Here is a 20,040-nt window from a genome sequence, read left to right as displayed (position 1 = left end):
GGGCAGCCTGTAAATGTTAATTTAAAACATGTTTATACAATAGCAATATGTGTTTAAATCAGACTGAAGGAACAAGGGTGTGTGATGGATTTTAACCAGATGTGTAAAATTTTCATGTTAATGTTTGGAGTTGTGAAACACCAGGATGTCCCCACGGATTCAGTAGGTGGGTTCATGTTGGCTACCTTTGTCCCCCCAGCTGAAGGAGAGTGCAAGTAAGACATTGGACCTTCAGCAACAGCTGGACAAGGCCAGGCAGAACCACCAGGAGGTCCAGGCGCTACAACAGAGCACCAACGGCAAGCTGAGAGAGGCACAGGTATTGATTCAGGACCGGAGTGGTGTGCAACCATGAACAATAGTGACAGGTGGACACACACAAACTGCATGTCAATGGCTACTGCCATTGTTTCCAGGGTATCATGTTAAGGGCCATGTAGGACCATGTGTCAGTAAAGGGCATGAGTGAATAGATATACGTTAATTAACGTTATTAATCATTAACTATTGTGTCCTTGACTTTAAAAAGGGTAGTGTGAGTGTGTGCGTGTGTGTGTGCGCATGCCCGCATGTATAACTGTGCTGCTCTGTTGTAGAATGATCTGGAGCAGGTGCTGCGACAGATTGGGGATAAGGACCAGAAGATCCAGAACCTGGAGGCTCTGCTACAGAAAAGCAGAGATAGCATCAGCCAGCTGGAGACAGAGCGCGAGGACCTGTGTGCCAAGATCCAGGCAGGAGAGGGAGAGACCGCCCTGCTCAATCAGCTGCAAGAGAAGAACCACACACTGCAGGAGCAGGTACAGCACATCCCATACACATGACAATGGGTACAGCACACCCCATACACACGCGCATGCGTACAGCACACCCCATACATACACACACAAACACCCCATATACACACACACACGGGTACAGAATACCCCACACACACATGCATGGATACAGCACACCTCATACACATATGCATGGGTACAGGACAGCCCACACCCACACATGGGTACAGCATTTTCCATACACACGCACAGAGGTACAGTACAACCCATACACACATACATTTGAGCAGCAATGTACACACAGTGGAAAGTGTGGCTATTGTGAGGAAATTGGCTTCATCAGCGGGAAGACATCCACCTAAGTCAAGGTTTATGCTGGATGACTGCATTTCATGTATTAAGAGTCAATTCCAGGACTGGCTTCTGTCCTGGCATTATTAGGTTATGCAGCTGACGAACAAGATGAAGAACCAATCAGAGAGCCACAAGCAGGCACAGGACAACCTCCACGAGCAGGTCCAGGAGCAGAAGACCCGACTTCGCTCAGCTCAGGATCACTGCCAGGCCCTAGAGAACTCTGTCACTGACCTGAACACCCAGCTCACTCAGAGCAAGGAGAGAGTGGCCCAACTGGACACACAGGTACAGTCTTGAGGAAAAACACGTAACACAAAACACGTTGCACCTGTGGTCTGACATCAAGCACATTACATCTGAGGTCTACCATCAAACACGTTACATCTGCAGTCTGACATCAAACACTACATTGCCTAGTGTAGTGTAAAAAGTAATCTGGACCAGCAGTTCCCAAGCTTCCTGGAACCACCTGTCCAACTGTGATGTGGTCATGGGCTCACCACAATTGTATATAGTGCCAGTCAAAAGTTTGGACACACCTGATTAAGATGAAGAGAAACAGGCATTCAAAGACATCTTGATCTAAAGACATGCTTAAATGTGTGAAATTTATTTCTTATGCATTAATTTCACTGTTTATATTGACTGTGTATGAATTTCTTTGTAAAAAACATTTTAATTTAAAAATTATATTTTGAAGATATTTTGAAGAATATAAAATATGAGTTTTCATTTGTTTAACACTTTTTTGGTTATTGCATAATTCCATTTGTGTTTCATAGTTTTGATGTCTTTACTATTATTCTAAAATGTGGAAAATAGTAAAAATAAAGAAAGGTGTTTTCTCTTGACTGGTACTGTGTTACTCTCCACTTCTCAATAGTAGAATAGCACTAACTTCCATTAACAACCTGATTTTTCACTTGTTTAGTTATTAAATCAGGAATTGACAGATAACCAATGCTACATTGACCATACACAAATGATTTTGTTGGGTATACAGTACCAGTCAAAAGTTTGGACACACCTGTGAAATAAAAAAAGATAATGGAATGAAGCAATAAATTAAATTTTTTTGGAGAGAAAGGTAATTTCATTGTTTATATATTTTGACTGCCACAGTACATTAAACATTATCCCTCCACATCCCCTAGCTACCTAGCTAATTCTGTTTTCTGCCAGTGGGCTCACAAGCTAACTAAGTGGCTTGCTGCTAACTCGCTAGCTGGATACACTATCAGTGACCTGAATCTACCTTATTTTATTTACATTGTCAGTGTATGCCTTCATCAGAACTCTTCAACAGTACAAAGAGAAAACTTTTTGAATGTAAATTGAGTGTTATTGCTCATATGGTGAGTTAAGGAAAAGTATTTTATATCTGCGCTGGAAGCTGTGTGTACAAGCAGTCAAGAAAATGTTTCAAATGCATACGTCTCATCTGTCTGTGTTTTACAGCTCAAAGCCAAAACTGAGATGCTTCTGTCTGCTGAGGCAGCCAAGACCACCCAGCGAGCTGACTTGCAGAATCACCTGGAGACAGCCCAGCACACACTGCAGGACAAGCAGCAGGTGAGTGTGTCACCAGTACCTGTGACACTGAGAGAATTAGAGATCCCATTGGCAGATATGACCTTCTGTGGACTCTCGTATTCACTGCCCTGACTTTCACTATCAACAGCAGCAAAAATAGCTCTTTCACCTAGTGTCCAGTTTTCTCATCAGAGCCACATTTATGTATGCTTTTTTCCTGTTTACACAACCCTATTTAGAATCGCCAGTTGTGTACTACACGCATCTCGCCATTATCACCTCTGCTATCTTCCAGTGCATTCACACTGTGTACAGTATGGCTCCCAGTCATTCTAGGTCGATTACTGAGCTGGGGTTGAATCTGGGCCAAGCGCCTTAACTGCAAAGCTGTTCATCAGATCCACATTCAATGTATGGCTTGACAGCTTTTTAGATTGGGACTCCCCAAGGGAAGGGTGTGGGGCTTTTTAGGTGGCTGACATACTGCCTGTCTAAAAGTAATCCTCACTTTACTGTTATAAGGTGGATGCCCAGTAGGAGTGTGATGATTCTGCTGTATCCATAGAGCATATGAGAATCAATCCATAGCATTCATTCATTCATTTGTTCATTCATTTAAATGTATTTATTTTCTTTCTAATGCAGCAATTTGGATCAAACTACAGCACTTGCAGTAACTCTAGTTATCTTTGAACATTGGGTGTTATTTCAATGGTGTATATTAACCTAATGCTTAGGTACTCAACTTAATAGAACTTAGATATGTGATGTTGATTCATGTTGTACTTAAATGTACTGAAGCATATTTCATCATATTGAAGTGAATTCTTAGATATATTCTGCTATGTTGTGCCAGTGTTTAGGTATGAATATTGTACTGTAAGGTTGTTGAGCCAGGGCTTTTCACCCCTGCTGCCCTGGGGGTCCTGTGGCGCTGTGCAGTTTGTGTAGGTATGTTGTGCAGGTAACACATAGACTGCCCCCTGCAGGAGCTGCTGAAAACACAGGCTAAGCTGGGGGAGATAACCAGGAAGCTGCAGGAAAAACAAGAGCTATGCAGCCAGCTGGAAGGCAGCCTGAAGGAGTGCAAGGACAAACTGCTGAACTCAGAGCAGGAGGCTGAACAGCTGAAGGGCCAGGTTAAGGTCAGTGCTGTTCATAGGGAGCGTGAACCTGATCCAGTGGACGGAACCTAGGTCAGTTGCATGTTGGGTGACTCCCCAAACCAGGTCCCAAGGCAGAGAGGTGTTGCAGATCGCCCAGCCGTCCCTACATTGTGACCTGTGGTGCATTAGTGCTGGGGATGTGGTCCATTAGCATTAGCATGCTTGTGTCTGCAGAAGCTGGAAGCCGAGGTACAGGAGCTGCGGGCCAGCCGCACCGAGGCACAGCAGGCCCTGCTGAAAGCCCAGCAGTGCAGCACACAGGCCGACACCAAGATCCAGGAGCTGAGCCACCAGCTTGACGTAGAGAGGGAACGGTAAGATCTGCACACCTGCATCAGGATGGCATTACATTACAGCATTCAGTAACTCGGCACACACTTCTTTCCACTGCTGAACACATCGCTGCATCACATGCTGACACTCACATACACTCTGTTACTATACTATACACCCTATCACTCTACCGTATGCGTGTTACTGTACTCTATGCCTTGTAACTCTCCTGTACGCCATTACTGTTCTGTACACCCTGTCAATCTCCTGTGCGACCTTTTACTATACTATACACCCTGTCATTCTCCCATATACCCTGTGCCTATAGTGTACACCCTGTCATTCTCCTGTACTCATGTTACTGTACTCTGTGCTCTGTCACTCCCTGTTACTGTACTGGACACACGGTCACACACCTGTAGGCCCTGTTACAATACTTTATGTTGTCTCTCTCTGATATACCCTGTGGCTGTACTATATATGCTCTCTTTCCTTGGTATATCTTGTGACTATACTGTATACGCCGTCCCTCTCTGGTGTACCCTGTGACTATACTGAATATGCTGTCTCTCCCTGGTATACCATGTGGCTGTACTGTAAATTCTGTCTCTCCCTGGTACATCCCTGTATATGCTGTCATTGTCATTCAGGGCCGCAGGGCTGCAGGAGGATCTGAAGTGTCAGAACGCCACCTTGCTGGCTACACAGCAGCAGCTACAGCAGCGAGAGGAGGAGAGGGCCAGCCTGCAGCGGAGGCTGGATGAGTTGGGCGAGGAGGGCAAGGTGCAGCAGGCTGACCTCGAGAAAGCCCAGAGGGAGAAGGATGCCCTGAACCAGAAGCTGAATGCTGCCCAGGACAGCCTGAAGAAGACCCTCTCTAAGCTGGAGCAGGAGAAAAAATGTGCCAGCAGCACTCTGGCAGAGAAGGTTTGGTCCCTGCACTTGTGTCTGAAGTAGATGATCACCCAAACCTGACCATTGCAAGGATTAAAACATCTGTAACCCTGTGTGATCAGCTGTGAACTAATTTGTAGAAACATCCAGAATTCAGAACAGTGGATGTGTGGTCATTGCAGCTGAACAGTGGATGTGTGGTCATTTCAGCTGACCAGTGGGCATGTGGTCATTTCAGCTGAATAGTGAGTGTTAATGTCATGTCCTGCAGAGCACTAGGTCATCCCTCTTTTTGTTCACTTCTGCAGGAAAACTCTCATCAGCAGGCCAAACAGGAGCTGAAAAAGAGGTTGGAGACTACATCCAAGGAGCTGGAAGAGGTCAAAGGGCAACTCCAGAGGATGGAGGAGGTGAAATCAGGCTCTTCCAGTTCATAGAAGAGCACTAGGCTAGAAGATTTTTATGCCCTGCTACTCTACTGGTTCTAAAGCCAATGTAATGTGTTTATATACAGTGGTTTTTAAGTAGCTATGCTGCTTTTCAGTTCAATTCAATTCAATTTTATTTGTATAGCGCTGTTTACAACACAAGTTGTCACAAAGCAGCTTTACATTTTTCCCAGGCCTGAGACCCCCTGAGAGCAAGCCTAAGGCAACAGTGGCAAGGAAAAACTTAATTTACAGGAAGAAACCTTGAGCAGAACCCAACTCAGACGGGGAGCCCATCTGCTTCTGGCCGGCACTGGGCAGATAGAATTACATAGAATACTTGACATTGTACAATGTACTTTAAGACATTTGAGTTTTGATAGACAGTAGTAAATAACAGTAATTATAAAATGTATCCTAGAGAATGTCCGGTTCTTGGCACGTAGTTAGCTTGATAGGCAGGGCAGCGAAGTAGCAGGACTGGAGATCGGGGTGTGATGCTTGGACTACAGCTCCAGGCAGGAGCCCGGAGCAGGGACAGGAAACAAATAGAGAACAATGATTAGTGGATGGTAAGAATGACATGAATGTACAGCAGAGAGGCAGGAGAGGAGGGGCAGGGACAAAAGGTGCCAATGTGCAACAAGGGGAAAAAAAAACCCCGGTAAACTAACATTATGGCAGCATAACTAGGGGACGGGAGGCAAGGAACCGGCATAGTCATGAGGGTGGCCCTAAGGCAGTCAGCACCAGTCCACAGCACAGAGTCCATGTCATGACAGCAATGACCACTTAGTCCACCAGAGACTCTATGATCTACGCCAGCACCAGGCCATGTCCCTCAGCTAAAGGATTTACTGTATAGATATGCTTTTAGCCTAGACTTAAAGGTGGAGAGAGAGTCTGCTCCCCAAACCTTGGTAGGTAAGCTGTTCCACAGGAGAGGGGCTCAATAGGAAAAGGCTCTACCGTCTATAGTAGTTTTGCCCACTCTTGGAATGATGAGAAGCCCGGTATTTTGGGAATGAAGGGCTCTTTGTGGAAGGTATGGATGAAGAAGGTCCTTAAGATAGGGACAAGAAAGGGCAAGCCCCTTTAAAGCCTTAAATGCATTTGATTTGTAGTGTACTGTTATGCTGTGTAGAGCAATAACCTTGACCCCAGCAGCACTCAGCACTGCTGTTGACCCTGCCACTTCCTCTTACAGACAGAGAAGGGGCTGAAAGCGCAGGTAACTGCCCTGTCTACGCAGCTGGCACAGATGCAGGAAGCCCTGGAGGAAAAGGAGAAGGGGACACAGCTGCTTCAGGAGAAGCTGAAGACAACCCAGGGGTCCTTCATCCAGGAAATGAAGAAGCTTGAGAATCAGATGAGTGACCTGCAGACCCTGAATGCCAAGAAGGTAAGGCACTCAGAAACACACACAGTCACACACAGACATGCATACACTCACACAGTCATACTGAGCTGGTGTGTGTATGAGACAGGTGGAGGAGGAGGGCAAGCTGAAGGAGCAGATAGCCACTCTGTCCCAGGATCTGAGCTCAGAGAGGACCCAGCGAGTAGAACTTCAGAAGAGCCTGGACAGCAGCCAGCACACCCTGGCCACACTGCAGTCCAACTGCTACGGCAAGGACTCCGAGATCTCCGCACTGCGGCAGGACCTGAAGGTGGGCAGACACTCATTACACCCCATAAACATAAGCCATTTCTGTGACATTGTTAAGACTAAAGCAAGAATGATATTAACTCACAGAGAACACGTCATAGATACAAGCCGGTTCTGTGGGAACTAAGGCTAAAGCACAACTCGGATTAATTCTGTAAGATCGCTGTATAATGACAGTTGCATGACTGTGGCTTGTGGTGTGTGATGAATGTAGTATGACTGGGATTTGTGGGGAATGGTGACTTGTGTGACTGGGACTTGTGGAGTATGGTTACTCGCCTGACAAGACTCATGGAGTACGGTGACTATACCATTATTCAGAGTACTGTGACTGGTGTGCCCTGTACGCATGGTATATGGTGACTTGTATGACTGGAACTCAAGGTGATTAACATGACTATAAATGTATGATGACTGTAATGGGAGTAGAACTGGTGGTATATGGTGACGAGGGTAACTGAGACTTGGGGTGTATGGAGACTACCATGTGAGAGATTCAGAGAAGAAAACCTTATTTTTGCAGGCCTCTGAGGACAAGTTTACCCTTGCCCAGGAGGAGATAGTGTCCAACCAGGTGCACCTGAGCAGCCAGGAGGCGCAAATCAAGCAGCTAAAAGCAGGTCACACTATGTTGCAACAGGATGTGGCACAGAAGGACAACCGGCTCCAACAACAGGAGGAGGCCCTTAGAGAACTGCAGCAGCAGCAGGTTTGTGTGTGTTTCTGAGTCTTTCTGTGTGTGTGTATGTGTATGTGTATGTGTATGTGAGAGTGAGCTTCTCAATGTGTGTCTTTATGCAGGAGCGAAGTCAGGAGCAGCTGAAGGAGGAGCAGTTAAAGGGGGAGGAACTGAGGGAGATGCAAGGCAGTCTGGAGCAGGAAGTGAAGCGCCTGACTGAGGAGCTGAGAGCCAGCACTGACCGCAGTGACAAGGTCCCACTCCCAGCATGCTTATGTGCACTTAGGGCCAGGTGGTGTTGTGTGTCTCCGAAGTCATTTGTAGGTACTGGGCTGTGTGGTGTTATTTATTGAAGCTGCACTTTGACTGATAGGTGCTGGGCTGTGATTAACAGGTCTTTGTTGTGATTAACAGATGCTGAGCAGTGATTGACAGTTAGGGTGTTGTGGGTTTAGGAACTGCAGGAGTTGCGGGAAGCTAAGCAGCTGCTGATCCAGCAGAAGCTGGAGGTTCAGAACAGGGTGGAGAGCACACAGGCTGAGCTGCAGCAGGAGAAGCAGCAGCACCAGGCCACCCGAGATGGCCTTTGTCAGCGAGAGGAGGACCTGCAAGCAGAGAAGGCACAGATCCAGGCCGAGCTGGTACACATTACTCATGCACTGACTGCAACTGGACGCATGTTCATATGACTCGCACGCTGACTGCAACCACACATGTTCACATCGCACATGCACATTTACATTACTCACATTGACCACAACCACACACGTTCACATTACTTTGTTGTACATCTGTTTCTGGTGGCACCAGTAACCATGGCATGTTCTCTCTGCAGGAGGCAGAGTTGAAGACAAAGGCAGAGCTGGTGAAGCGTCACGAGGAGGTGGAGTCTAGGCTGTCCATGCAGGTGACGGCACTGAATGAGAACATGGCCACGCTGAAGCGTGAGTGGCAGGGCAGCCAGCGGCGTGTGGGCGAGCTAGAGAAGCAGACGGACGAACTTCGGGGGGACATCGCTGTTCTGGAGGCCACTGTGCAGAATAACCAGGATGAGCGCCGTGCCCTACTGGAGAGGTGAGATGGGATAGCCTACAACTTCCTTCCAGAACATGAAGACCCCCTTCTGATCCTGACCCCTTCTGAGACAATGAGGCCCCCCCCCCGAGCACCCTCTGACCCCCCTCTCTGACACTGAACCCTCTGTTTGGCCTTGAACCCTCTATCTCACCCTATCTGAAGGCATGATTATACACTGTTTTGGAACCCCTATAGAAGATTCCATTGATGCTGGGTGAAGAAATACTCCTTTTTCACATGTGCAGTTGATTGGGGTAGAGACTTCCAAACATCAGCTACATTACATGTGAATGTGGTGTAAGATTTCTGCCAGACATTGTGTGTAGCCATGCTTTCTTGTTTCACGGCTGTTGTTGTGTGACAGGTGTTTGAAGGGTGAGGGTGAGATTGAGAAACTTCAGGCCAAAGTGGTGGAGATGCGTCGCAAACTGGATGACACAACAGCAGCCATGCAAGAACTCGGCAGGGAGAACCAGTCGTTACAGGTCAGAGACCACCCACCACCACTACTGCCGGTCAGTACAGGTCAGATATATCACCAGTTATCTTTGCCATTGTGTCAGTACAAATCGGAGAGTGACAATCCACCAGTCAATACAGCCAGAGAGAGACAGCTAGTTACTACAGCCAAACAAAGAACTGGTGACTGCAGCCAGAGAGAGAGTGTGTCCCTATAGCACATCACTACAGCGAGAGACAGAGAGAGAGAGAGAGAAAGAGTGTCACTCTAGCCATAGAGAGAGCTGGTCATTACAGCTGGTCACTGTAGCCAGATAGAGAGCTGGTTACAATAGCCAGAGAGAGAGTCAGTCATTACAGCAGGTTATTACAGCCAGAGAGTCAGTCACTACAACATGTCAACACAGCCAGAGAGAGCCGGTCACTGCACCAGGTAACTACAGCCAAAGAGAGAAAGAGTCACTCCAGCCATAGAGATAACCGGTCAAAGCAGCTGGTAACTACAGCCAGAGAGAGAGCTGGTCACTACAGCAGGTCACTACAGCCGAGGAGAGAGCTGGTCACTACAGCCAGAGAGAGTCACTCCAGCCTTAGAGAAAGCCTGTCACTGCAGCTGGTCAATACAGCCAGAGAGGCAGCTGGTCTCTACAGCCACAGAGAGATCTGGTCTCTACAGCACGTCACTTCAGCCACAGAGTGAGCTCTCTACATCAGGTCACTACAGCTATAGAGATAACCAATCAAAGCAGCTGGTAACTACAGCCAGAGAGAGAGCCTCTCACTACAGCAGGTCACTACAGCCAGAGAGAGAGCCGGTCACTACAGCAGGTCACTACAGCCAGGGAGTGAGAGTCACTCTAGCCATAGAGAGAGCTGGTCACTACAGCTGGTAACTATAGCCAGAGAGAGCTGGTCACTACAGCAGGTCACTACAGCCAGAGAGAGAGTCACTGTAGCCATAGAGCGAGCCAATCACTGCAGCTAGTAACTACAGCCAGAGAAAGCCAGTCACTACAGCAGGTCACTGCAGCCAGAGAGAGAGGCGGTTACTACAGCAGGTCACTGCAGCCAGAGAGAGAGGCGGTTACTACAACAGGTCACTACAGCAGGTCAGTACAGCCAGAGAAAGGGAGAGTCACCCTAGCCGTAGAGAGAGTCCGTCACTACGGGGGGGGGGGGGGGGGGAGCGGTAACTGTAGCCAGTCAGTACAGCCCTACAGAGCCAGTCACTACAGCCAGTCAGTACAACTCAGAGAGAGCTGGTCAGTTATGTCAGTTCTACTGTCCTGCAGATAAAACAATCCCAGAATCTTACACGGAAGTGGGCGGAGGATCACGAGGTGCAGAACTGCATGGCCTGTGGGAAGGGGTTCTCTGTGACCATCAGGAAGGTGAGCTTCTCTCAATCACCATGTTCAACCAGTATCATGCACAGTTAGCATTCAAATGTGGTTTAACCACCCTTACTTAGCATCATCCACAGAATAGCTGTTTTCTCCCAATGGTCAAACATGATTTTAGCATTTTCTGCAGTTGGTCCCTTGCTCACTGCTGCCCCGTGTATGTGTCTGTTTGTGTCATGTGTGTCTTACTGCAGCACCACTGCCGACACTGCGGGAACATCTTCTGCGCTGAGTGCTCTGCCAAGAACGCCTTAACGCCATCATCCAAGAAGCCGGTGCGAGTGTGTGACACATGCTTTGATGAGCTCCAGGGCTGACTGCCACTCTGCACGCTCTACTCACACATGCATTCACACAAATCTGCAAACTTTACTGTCCCACTGTCTCACTAAAAGGATTTTGTTTTATGGAGTTGAACCTAGCAGTACAGGACAACAAGGATGTGTCCGCAGGCATGGGACTGCTGTCGGCAGGCAGGTAACGGGGATAGATGCAGTTCCAGCACACGCTGGACGCCAGTGTGTGCCTAGATCAGTTCAACACTAGGAAACTGAGCAGACTCTCCTCGGAAACCATCCCATCGATTTTGTAACGTTGGCAGCAAATAGCCGAGTGTAAATGTGTGGTAGATCAAAGAACAGAGTTAACAGAACACATTGCAATTGTGATGAAAGCAGGGTTTGTAATTCCAGGGAGTTCCCAAACTGAAGGGATGAGGCGAGTGTTGGAGAAGGCGTTAGTTGAAGATGGTGTAGGTGGGTTTACATTTCTGTGTGCTGCAGCACTGGCCTCTTGTTTCTGTGTTGTGGGCGAGACCTGCTGCTCCATGCACTGTCTGTGGACTTTGTGATGCTGCTCTCATTGCTACAAAATGGAATGTCCTTTTTTGTGTATTTGATTTTTTCTTATTTTATAGCCAAAATTTGGTGCTTCATTTATGGTGTATGCATTATGTATGCAGTATGATTATAACTGGGTTTTACATGAGATTTTTAGTTTCCTGTACCCATGCTTCAGGTTCTTCTAGGGAACATTAACTATGGTAAAAGTTGATTTGGCTTCAAGAAAGGCAGGATGCACAGGGTGTCTGTCTCCAGTGACAGAAGGTACCACTCAACTCCATTGGAGGTCTGGTCCTTCACATACTTATATTAAATGCACTGTTCACGTACTGTTTTTGCCTGTCTCAGTTGGTGTCTTCTCTCTTAAAGGGAATGTCCAACATGTTGCCTGAAGTCCCAGAGTAATTGCATATGTACTGGACCTCTATGCAGGGGTCTCTGCCATTTTCCTGTTTTGTTTTTGTCTACCTCTTAGTTGCCTGTCTGGGATGTTTCCCAAAAGACCAACAGAGCCTGTCTTCTAAGCCGAGTCCAGGTTCCCACAAGAGAGGTTTTGACTGTGGAATTGGAGGTCCCTTTAGTACTTATGTTGGTCTTGCCATTCACTCTTTCATTCAAAGTGGACACATGCACGCTCCTTTAGTGCCATGAGTTTCCCCTATTCTGTTTCTTAAGATGATCATGACTTTGCCCCTGTGCAGTGTCAAATTGCTGTTCTTCATCTCCTGTCTCCTGATTTTGCTACTGTTTTCACTTGCAAAAGATGTTACTATTGTGAAAGAGTAAAGTGAATATTAAGCTTATTTCTGTGCGCAAAAAATGTAAAATAACAGTGTATAGAACTTCGTGACTAGAGAAATACTTACTGATTGTCATTGATGTTTATTTAAATGACACTACACATAACTGTGGATGGAGCCCTCCTTGTCATTGCTCTTTCTGCATGAAATGGGCACTCTTATTGCGTAGTGACTTTGTATGCGTGCCTTAGGGTTTTCCCATGGCTAAGTGCTGAAAGGGTGAGTTGTCACTAAATTGTCATTTTATGTCCATATGTACCATGTTTTCTAATCTGCCATCATGGCTGATAGTAAATAAAGCTGTTTCTATTTTCCCTGACTGGCATTTATAATTTTGAAGCCCAGTAGCTTGACTTTTCCCAGAATGCAGTGTTCTGACACACCCACATATGATGTCAAAAGTGTCATTTATATAATGTGCGGGGGCATTACTCAACTTTGTTGATGTAATTTAGTTTTTCAGATTAGAGGTCTTACTGTAAACCCTTCCAGGTGAGTTTTCTGTGAAGTCCTTTCTCTTTTTTGTTAGCGAGTTGTGTGTACTTTTGAGGCTTGTATGGAGATCACAGAAAAGGTGACTTATTGCAGAGATACAGAAGCTCACACATTAGAGCAGGGGGACTGTCACACTGTGTGACATGACAGTGTGATAATGTCACAGAAGGAGACATTAACACTTCACCATTAAACAGGATTTTTGAGGGTTACTGTAGCAAAGGGTGAGAGCGCAGTCAGAGCGCATACTCAACCGTAGTGACGGCACACCGTCACACTGCCCTCCCCTTCGGGGAGCATGCCCATGCGCTTCACGCACCATGGCGTCCCTCACGCATTCTCTTGCCATACTTCTCCCATCCCAGGGTGCCCCACCCATCTCTAGGGTCCCTCACACCATGCTTCACCCATCTCTGGGGTCCCTCACACACCAGGGTCAACTGAACCTGGGGGTCCTTCATACGGCTCACACACCGGGCACGCCTCCGATGGCCTCGCAGCCAGCCATTCCACTTCTAACACCATTTGTAGCAAAGGGCGAGAGCAGTCGCCCCGCCCGGCCTTGAACCCGGGTCTACGGGGTACCAAACATGCGACTTTGACCGCGACACCAAAGAGCGCATACTCAACCGTTGTGACGGCACTCCGTCACAGTTAACCTTACGGTAACATCCTGCTGGGATGAGATTTTGTTCTCCCCATAGATGGAGTGGCATAAAATACCCTCTTTCTCTGGTTGATAGAGCTCCATCTTAAATTATGTAAAACATCTCTTCTCATGGAAAATGTGTGCGCAGCTGTCTTTTGGCAACTTCAAAATATCTGCTAAGATACGAGTAATTTTAAGTAAATAATCTTTATGAATAGTTTTTTTTTTTACTTTGCGGTAGGATCAAATTTTCCACACTCACAATTTTCAAGAACTAAGGAACTATTTCCTATTCTGAGACGATAAATGCGGCCCAAAAAGTCAGTCTCCAGTTTATTTGTTCTTGGATCAAAAATCTGCATCCACCCAGGTGCTCCAGGATCCATACAAGGGAGAAATCTGTGATCTAACCCTTTAAATTAAGGCTAGGACTCACTTTGTCACACAGGTGACAGGTTTCATTGTTCCAGGTTTCAGCTGGATGCCTCCACAAACATGATGGGAGATAAAGAATAAATAAGTGGGTGATAAATCTCCAGGTGTGTGTGATATGTGGGCAGGGTGCAGTGGTGGGAGAGGAACTAGGATCTCTACACGAGATTTCACTGTTACTTCCGCTATTAGAGAAGGCAGATTTCATTTCCTCCTTTGCGCTCTGTCTCAATTTGCATTTCCTAGCACTTACAGAAACCTAGATCACCCCAGTGAACACAGCCACACTGGCAGCCCTCTCAGCTGCATTCTCAGTCTCCCATTCACCGTGAAACACAGGCAGAGGAGGGGGGACTGGACTTCTGCTGCACAACAGCTGGCATTTCTCTATAATCTCAGAGGTGACAAGTTACTGCTTGTTCGAGTGCCATGCAGTGTCCGTCTCCCATCCCTCTGACCTGTACATCATTGTGGTGTACAGACCGCCACGAGCTCTTGGAGCATACCCTGAAGAGACAGACATGCTCCTAAGTGCCCTGCAAAGAAGTGAAGTACCAGCAATTCTTCTTGGTGACTTCAATATCCCACTGGATAGCCCGCACGCAGAGGATCTGACTTTACCTCTGACTTCATTTGACTTCTCACTGGTGCCACCCCCCACAAAACAGGTAATCATCTTGATCTTGTTTTTACTACACATACTCCAGTACATAGTATGAATGTCTCTCCTTTGCATGCCTCAGACCACTTTTTCCTGTCTTTTACTGCTCTTCTACAACCCCAACCACAAGCTAACCGCCGCATCATCAAAGTTCCCCTATGCTGTAACCTCCATAAGCTTCTTCCTTCTACTTTCTTTGCTAAAGCCTGCTCATCTTTCCCTGATCTCTCTCAGATTTCCCAATTAACAACTACTTCAGCTACTAACATCCCATCCTCTTGATACCCTGTGCCCTGTGTCCTTAACCCCCCCCCCCCAAACGCACAGGTCTGCTCCTGCTTCATTGCTGACTGATGAGCTGTGTGAGTTCAGATGTACCCTTAGAGCTGCAGAGAGGAAATGGAGGAAAGGTATACAAGACAGTGAACTCTCTAGCCTATAGATCTCTCCTAGTGGACTTCACTGCTGCTACAGCCTCAGCCATGATCAAATATTTCCAAGAAAAGTTTCGGAATGCAGCTGTACAGCTGCCCGTAGAGCTCTCACGTGAACACACCAATGACGGAAGTGAATGAGTGGCAAAGAATGGCGTGCCATCTTACCTTTGGCGGTTTGGGAACAAAATTCATTAAATATAACTTTTTAATACATCTGACTTTTCCCCCCTATATACCTGAACATCAAATGTGGTATCTGGACTTTGGTGCCTTGACCAAACATGATAAGCTCTGAAACAACAGTGTAGTCACGATTCAGCAATTATAAATACTGCAAATCTTGAGATAACCTGGGGGGTACGAAGGAGTGCTAGCGAGTGAGGAATGCAAAGATAAGTGCATTCCTCACTGTCCACTTTTGTGCCACATGTTACAATCTTTATTATGAACCCATCGTACCTCCCTGCTACGTACACTATTGACATGCGTGTGAAATTAGCTTTCAAATTACATCAAATGTGATTATGTTGCATGTGAGAATGACCATATTCAATACTTTTGACAAGAGATGAACAGAGTCTTGAGTGTGGCTGTGAATTACATGGAGTTGCTGGGTTTGGATCGTTTGAATCGCTGTAGGGTGTCCGGTCAGAACACGATGTCTGTTTCCTTGTGAGGAGTTGCCAACATGACAACGTGATTTTCTCTTAAATGTTCTTTATTGAATAATTGTGGATATGTGGTTCTGCAGTAATAATGAAAATACAGCATTGGTCTTGATGCATGAATAAATCACAACAAGGAGTTTATCTACTGAATTTGAACATTCTAAATTAAATATCAACAAACTTTTTTACACTAACAAACAATAAACATTGCAATTGTGCATAAAGAATTGAACTACTAGGCGTATCTACCGTTGTGTACACAGCAGCTGCTTTCACAATGATGTCACCGCCAAACATTCAGTGCGCATGCGTGCCTAACCGGAGAGGTGTAGGATTTCTGTCTCTCACTGACTAGCAGCTAACTGGCTAGTTAATTTACTATGGCGATATCACAGTAGTAGCTTGTAACAAACTAAAAACTCCGTAAAGTTTCAATTACAAATCAATACAAACATGTGCAAAACTACCAGTAATTTGTCTCCGGTGAATATAAACACGATTGGCATGTTATCGCCTAAACCTTCTATGTGGCTACAACACTACAGCAATCACAAAACAAATGGCGCAACATAGCTAGCTAGTACAGATACGAGATAACTAATGATATGAATATATATACAACCATGCTCACTTGCAGATGAACGCACACACAACACTCAAAGACTACTCCCAACATTAACTAAATAACTGGACATGAGTTTTATAACTTGATACAGCTGCTAATGGCACACCTCTTCTCTCTGCTGCTGGCGAGGTTCTGCTGGGGTAGACAAATAATTTGCCCTGATTGGCAGAAAGTTCAGGCGCAAGGTGACGAATTGCTGAAGGGGGCAGTTCGGTAGCATTCACGTCTTACATGAGAACCTTTTTCACAGTGGCTGTGCTGTAGGTTGCCTGACAGCAGACAGAGTCCAGAGTCCAGGATGCAGCTGCCCTTAGCATCACCTGCTGACTAGAGATGAGCGTCAAGGGTTGGCCTGCTGCTACCCCCCGGTTGAGTTGCTTAATAGTCACGTTTGGTATCCAGAAAACTATTGCACGCTCCTGACCTCCTGCAAGCCCAGAGGAAAAAACTTGCATTCCTTTGGTGGGTTTTGCAGGAGATGTGGTCCTGTAAATTGCCCTACACAGCCAATGGCAAAGGTAAGCTTTTCTAAACCTCTCATCTCCCCTCCTCAACCCTCACCTGTCACTACTCTCACTGCATAAGATTTTGCTAATTTCTTTGAGGAGAAAGTAGATGAGATCCATTCATCCTTCAACCATATTCCAGAGCAACAGCTTCTCCTAAAATTCAATTCAATTTTATTTGTATAGCGCTTTTCACAACACAAGTTGTCACAAAGCAGCTTTACATTGTTCCCAGGCCTGAGACCCCCTGAGAGCAAGCCTAAGGCAACAGTCGCAAGAAAAAACTCCCTAATTTACAGGAAGAAACCTTGAGCAGAACCCGGCTCAGAGGGGGAGCCCATCTGCTTCTGGCCGGCACTGGGCAGATAGAATTACATAGAATACTTGACATTGTACAATGTACTTTAAGACATTTGAGTTTTGATAGACAGTAGTAAATAACAGTAATTATAAAATGTATCCTAGAGAATGTCCGGTTCTTGGCACGCAGTTAGCCTGATAGGCAGGGCAGCGAAGCAGCAGGACTGGAGATCGGGGTGTGATGCTTGGACTACAGCTCCAGGCAGGAGCTCGTAGCAAGGACAGGAAACAAATAGAGAACAATGATTAGTGGAAGGTTAAGAATGACATGAATGTACAGCAGAGAGGCAGGAGAGGAGGGGCAGGGACAAAAGGTGCCAATGTGCAACAAGGGGAAAAAAAAACCCCGGTAAACTAACATTATGGCAGCATAACTAGGGGACGGGAGGCAAGGAACCGGCATAGTCATGAGGGTGGCCCTAAGGCAGTCAGCACCATTCCACAGCACAGAGTCCATGTCATGACAGCAATGACCACTTAGTCCACCAGAGACTCTATGATCTACGCCAGCACCAGGCCATGTCCCTCAGCTAAAGGATTTACTGTATAGATATGCTTTTAGCCTAGACTTAAAGGTGCTCCGCGAACCTTGGTAGGTAAGCTGTTCCACAGGAGAGGGGCTCAATAGGAAAAGGCTCTACCGCCTATAGAGTTTTGCCCACTCTTGGAATGATGAGAAGCCCGGTATTTTGGGAACAAAGGGCTCTTTGTGGAAGGTATGGATGAAGAAGGTCCTTAAGATAGGGAGGGGCAAGCCCATTTAAAGCCTTAAATGTAAGTAAGATTATTTTAAAATCGACCCAGTATTTAATGGTAGGCAGAAGAGAGAAGCTAGAATTGGGGTAATGTGCTCAAAACATTTAATTCTAGTTAAGATTCGAGCAGCTGCATTTTGTACCAGCTGAAGGGGTTTTAGTGAAACATTTGCACATCCTGACAAGAGGGCATTACAGTAGTCTAATCTGGATGTTACAAAGGATGTGGATTAACTTTTCAGCATCATTAATTGATACAATTTTCCTGATTTTGGCTATATTTCTCAGATGGAAGAAGGCTGTCCTAGAGGTGTTAGTTATGTGAGTTTCAAAAGAGAGCTCAGGATCAACAAAGACACCAAGGTCTTTGATAGCTGCACTTGAGGAAAGGGAGACACCATCAAGGTCCATTGTAAAGTGACTGAATTTGCTCCTGATTGAATTTTGGCCAATGACCAATATTTTGGTTTTGTTTGAGTTAAGGAGGAGAAAATTTTGGGCCATCCAATTCTTTACATCTGTTAGGTAGGCCTCCATGTTTGAGATATTCAGAGGGACATCAGCTTTTACTGATATGTATAACTGAGTGCCATCCGCATAACAGTGGAAGCTAATGTCATGTTTACGGATGATATCGCCGAGAGGCAACATGTATAACAAGAAGAGCAGAGGCCCAAGCACAGATCCTTGTCGTATACCATATCTTACTCTGGAATGAGCAGAATAATAGCCTGTCCACTTATGCCAACCAGGTTTTCAAGGCAGTCGAGGAGGATACGATGATCGATGGTATCAAAGGCAGCGCTCAGGTCAAGTAGCACAAGAAGAGAGATACAGCTATTGTTCCAGGAGAGTAGAAGACCGTTGAGCGCTTTCAGGAGAGCGGTTTCTGTACTATGATGAGGTCTAAACCCAGACTGAAAGACTTCCAAAATGTTGTTAGCTTGTAAAAATGCACAGAGTTGCTTTGATACTGCTTTTTCCAGAATTTTTGAGAGGAATGGAAGATTCGAGATGGGCCTATAGTTTGACAGGTCATTGGGATCTAGATTGGGCTTCTTCAGAATAGGCTTGATAACTGCTACTTTGACTGAGGTACGTGTCCAGACGTAAGGGAGGCGTTGATTTAATAGCGGTGTGCCAATTGCAGGTAGTTGCTGTTTCAGGAAGCTGGTTGATATGGGGTCTAGTTGGGTAGAGTTTTTAGATGAATTGATAAAAGAAAGAAATTCGCTAAATTCAATGGGTATAAAAGAGTCAAAGCGCGAGGCATGCCTAATAGCTACGTTGTCTGGGACGGGACTGGCAGAAGTCAATGAAAATTTTTGTATTGTGTCTCTTATCGTTATGATTTTAGTATCGAAGAAGTTCATGAAGTCATTGCTACTATAAATAGCTGGCATGTTAGGGTTAACTGATGCAGGACTCTTAGTTAATCTGGTGATAGTGCTAAACAGATACCTAGGATTGTCTTTATTTTTCTCAATAAGGGTAGAGACATATTTGGATCTGGCAGCTATGAGGGCATGCTTGTAGGTTAGGAAACTTTCCTTCCACGCCAGGAAAAAAAAACTTGTAATTTGGTGGAGTGCCATTTTCTTATGAGTTTTCACGTAGCTTGTTTGAGAGTACAGGTATGGTCATTGTACCAAGGTGCTAGGTTTTTGTCTATGATTTTCTTCCTTTTGAGAGGAGCAATGGCGTCGAGAGTTTTACGCAAAGTTGGGTCAATACTGTCTGTGAGTAGATTTATATCAGTTAAGCTAGGGTTTGAACATAGACTTGAGGAGATTTCATTGTACAGGTTGTATGATCTAGGGAACTCATCGATAAAGGGATTAGCTGTAAAAGAAGAAAACGTGCGCCTAGAAGAAAATTTGGGCTCCGGGTTTGTGTAGCACGTTAGCGGTAAATTGAAAGAGATGAGATAGTGGTCTGATAACACGGGATTGTGTGGCATAATTTCTACCTGATTAATATCAGCTCCATATGTGAGGACCAGATCTTCTTAATTCACACCTCTCCCCAAATCTGACATCCTCAATCTGATTTCAGATCTTAAACCAACTAGTGCTTTAGATCCAATGCCAACA

General features: G+C 45.8%; 1 protein-coding gene across 2 annotated transcripts in view; it reads left to right on the top strand.

Moving 5' to 3' along the window:
• eea1 (early endosome antigen 1) overlaps positions 1-12,671 on the top strand; it is a 31,487-nt gene extending 18,816 nt beyond the window's left edge. For both annotated transcript variants that reach the window (XM_036517712.1, XM_036517711.1), the window contains 17 exons: positions 200-319; positions 597-800; positions 1,221-1,421; positions 2,595-2,708; positions 3,659-3,814; positions 4,010-4,149; positions 4,759-5,035; positions 5,311-5,412; positions 6,638-6,832; positions 6,918-7,100; positions 7,623-7,808; positions 7,901-8,032; positions 8,234-8,419; positions 8,614-8,852; positions 9,220-9,340; positions 10,607-10,705; positions 10,912-12,671. In XM_036517712.1, the coding sequence (XP_036373605.1) occupies positions 200-319; positions 597-800; positions 1,221-1,421; positions 2,595-2,708; positions 3,659-3,814; positions 4,010-4,149; positions 4,759-5,035; positions 5,311-5,412; positions 6,638-6,832; positions 6,918-7,100; positions 7,623-7,808; positions 7,901-8,032; positions 8,234-8,419; positions 8,614-8,852; positions 9,220-9,340; positions 10,607-10,705; positions 10,912-11,034 (2,778 nt within the window). In that variant the 3' untranslated portion in view covers positions 11,035-12,671. The remainder of the gene's footprint in view (positions 1-199; positions 320-596; positions 801-1,220; positions 1,422-2,594; positions 2,709-3,658; positions 3,815-4,009; positions 4,150-4,758; positions 5,036-5,310; positions 5,413-6,637; positions 6,833-6,917; positions 7,101-7,622; positions 7,809-7,900; positions 8,033-8,233; positions 8,420-8,613; positions 8,853-9,219; positions 9,341-10,606; positions 10,706-10,911) is intronic.
• Positions 12,672-20,040: the final 7,369 nt, after the last annotated feature.

Source organism: Megalops cyprinoides, chromosome 23 (assembly GCF_013368585.1).
Source record: "Megalops cyprinoides isolate fMegCyp1 chromosome 23, fMegCyp1.pri, whole genome shotgun sequence".
Lineage (NCBI taxonomy): Eukaryota > Metazoa > Chordata > Actinopteri > Elopiformes > Megalopidae > Megalops > Megalops cyprinoides.
Note: the sequence above shows the minus strand (reverse complement) of the source record. Positions and strands in the feature narration are given on the sequence as shown.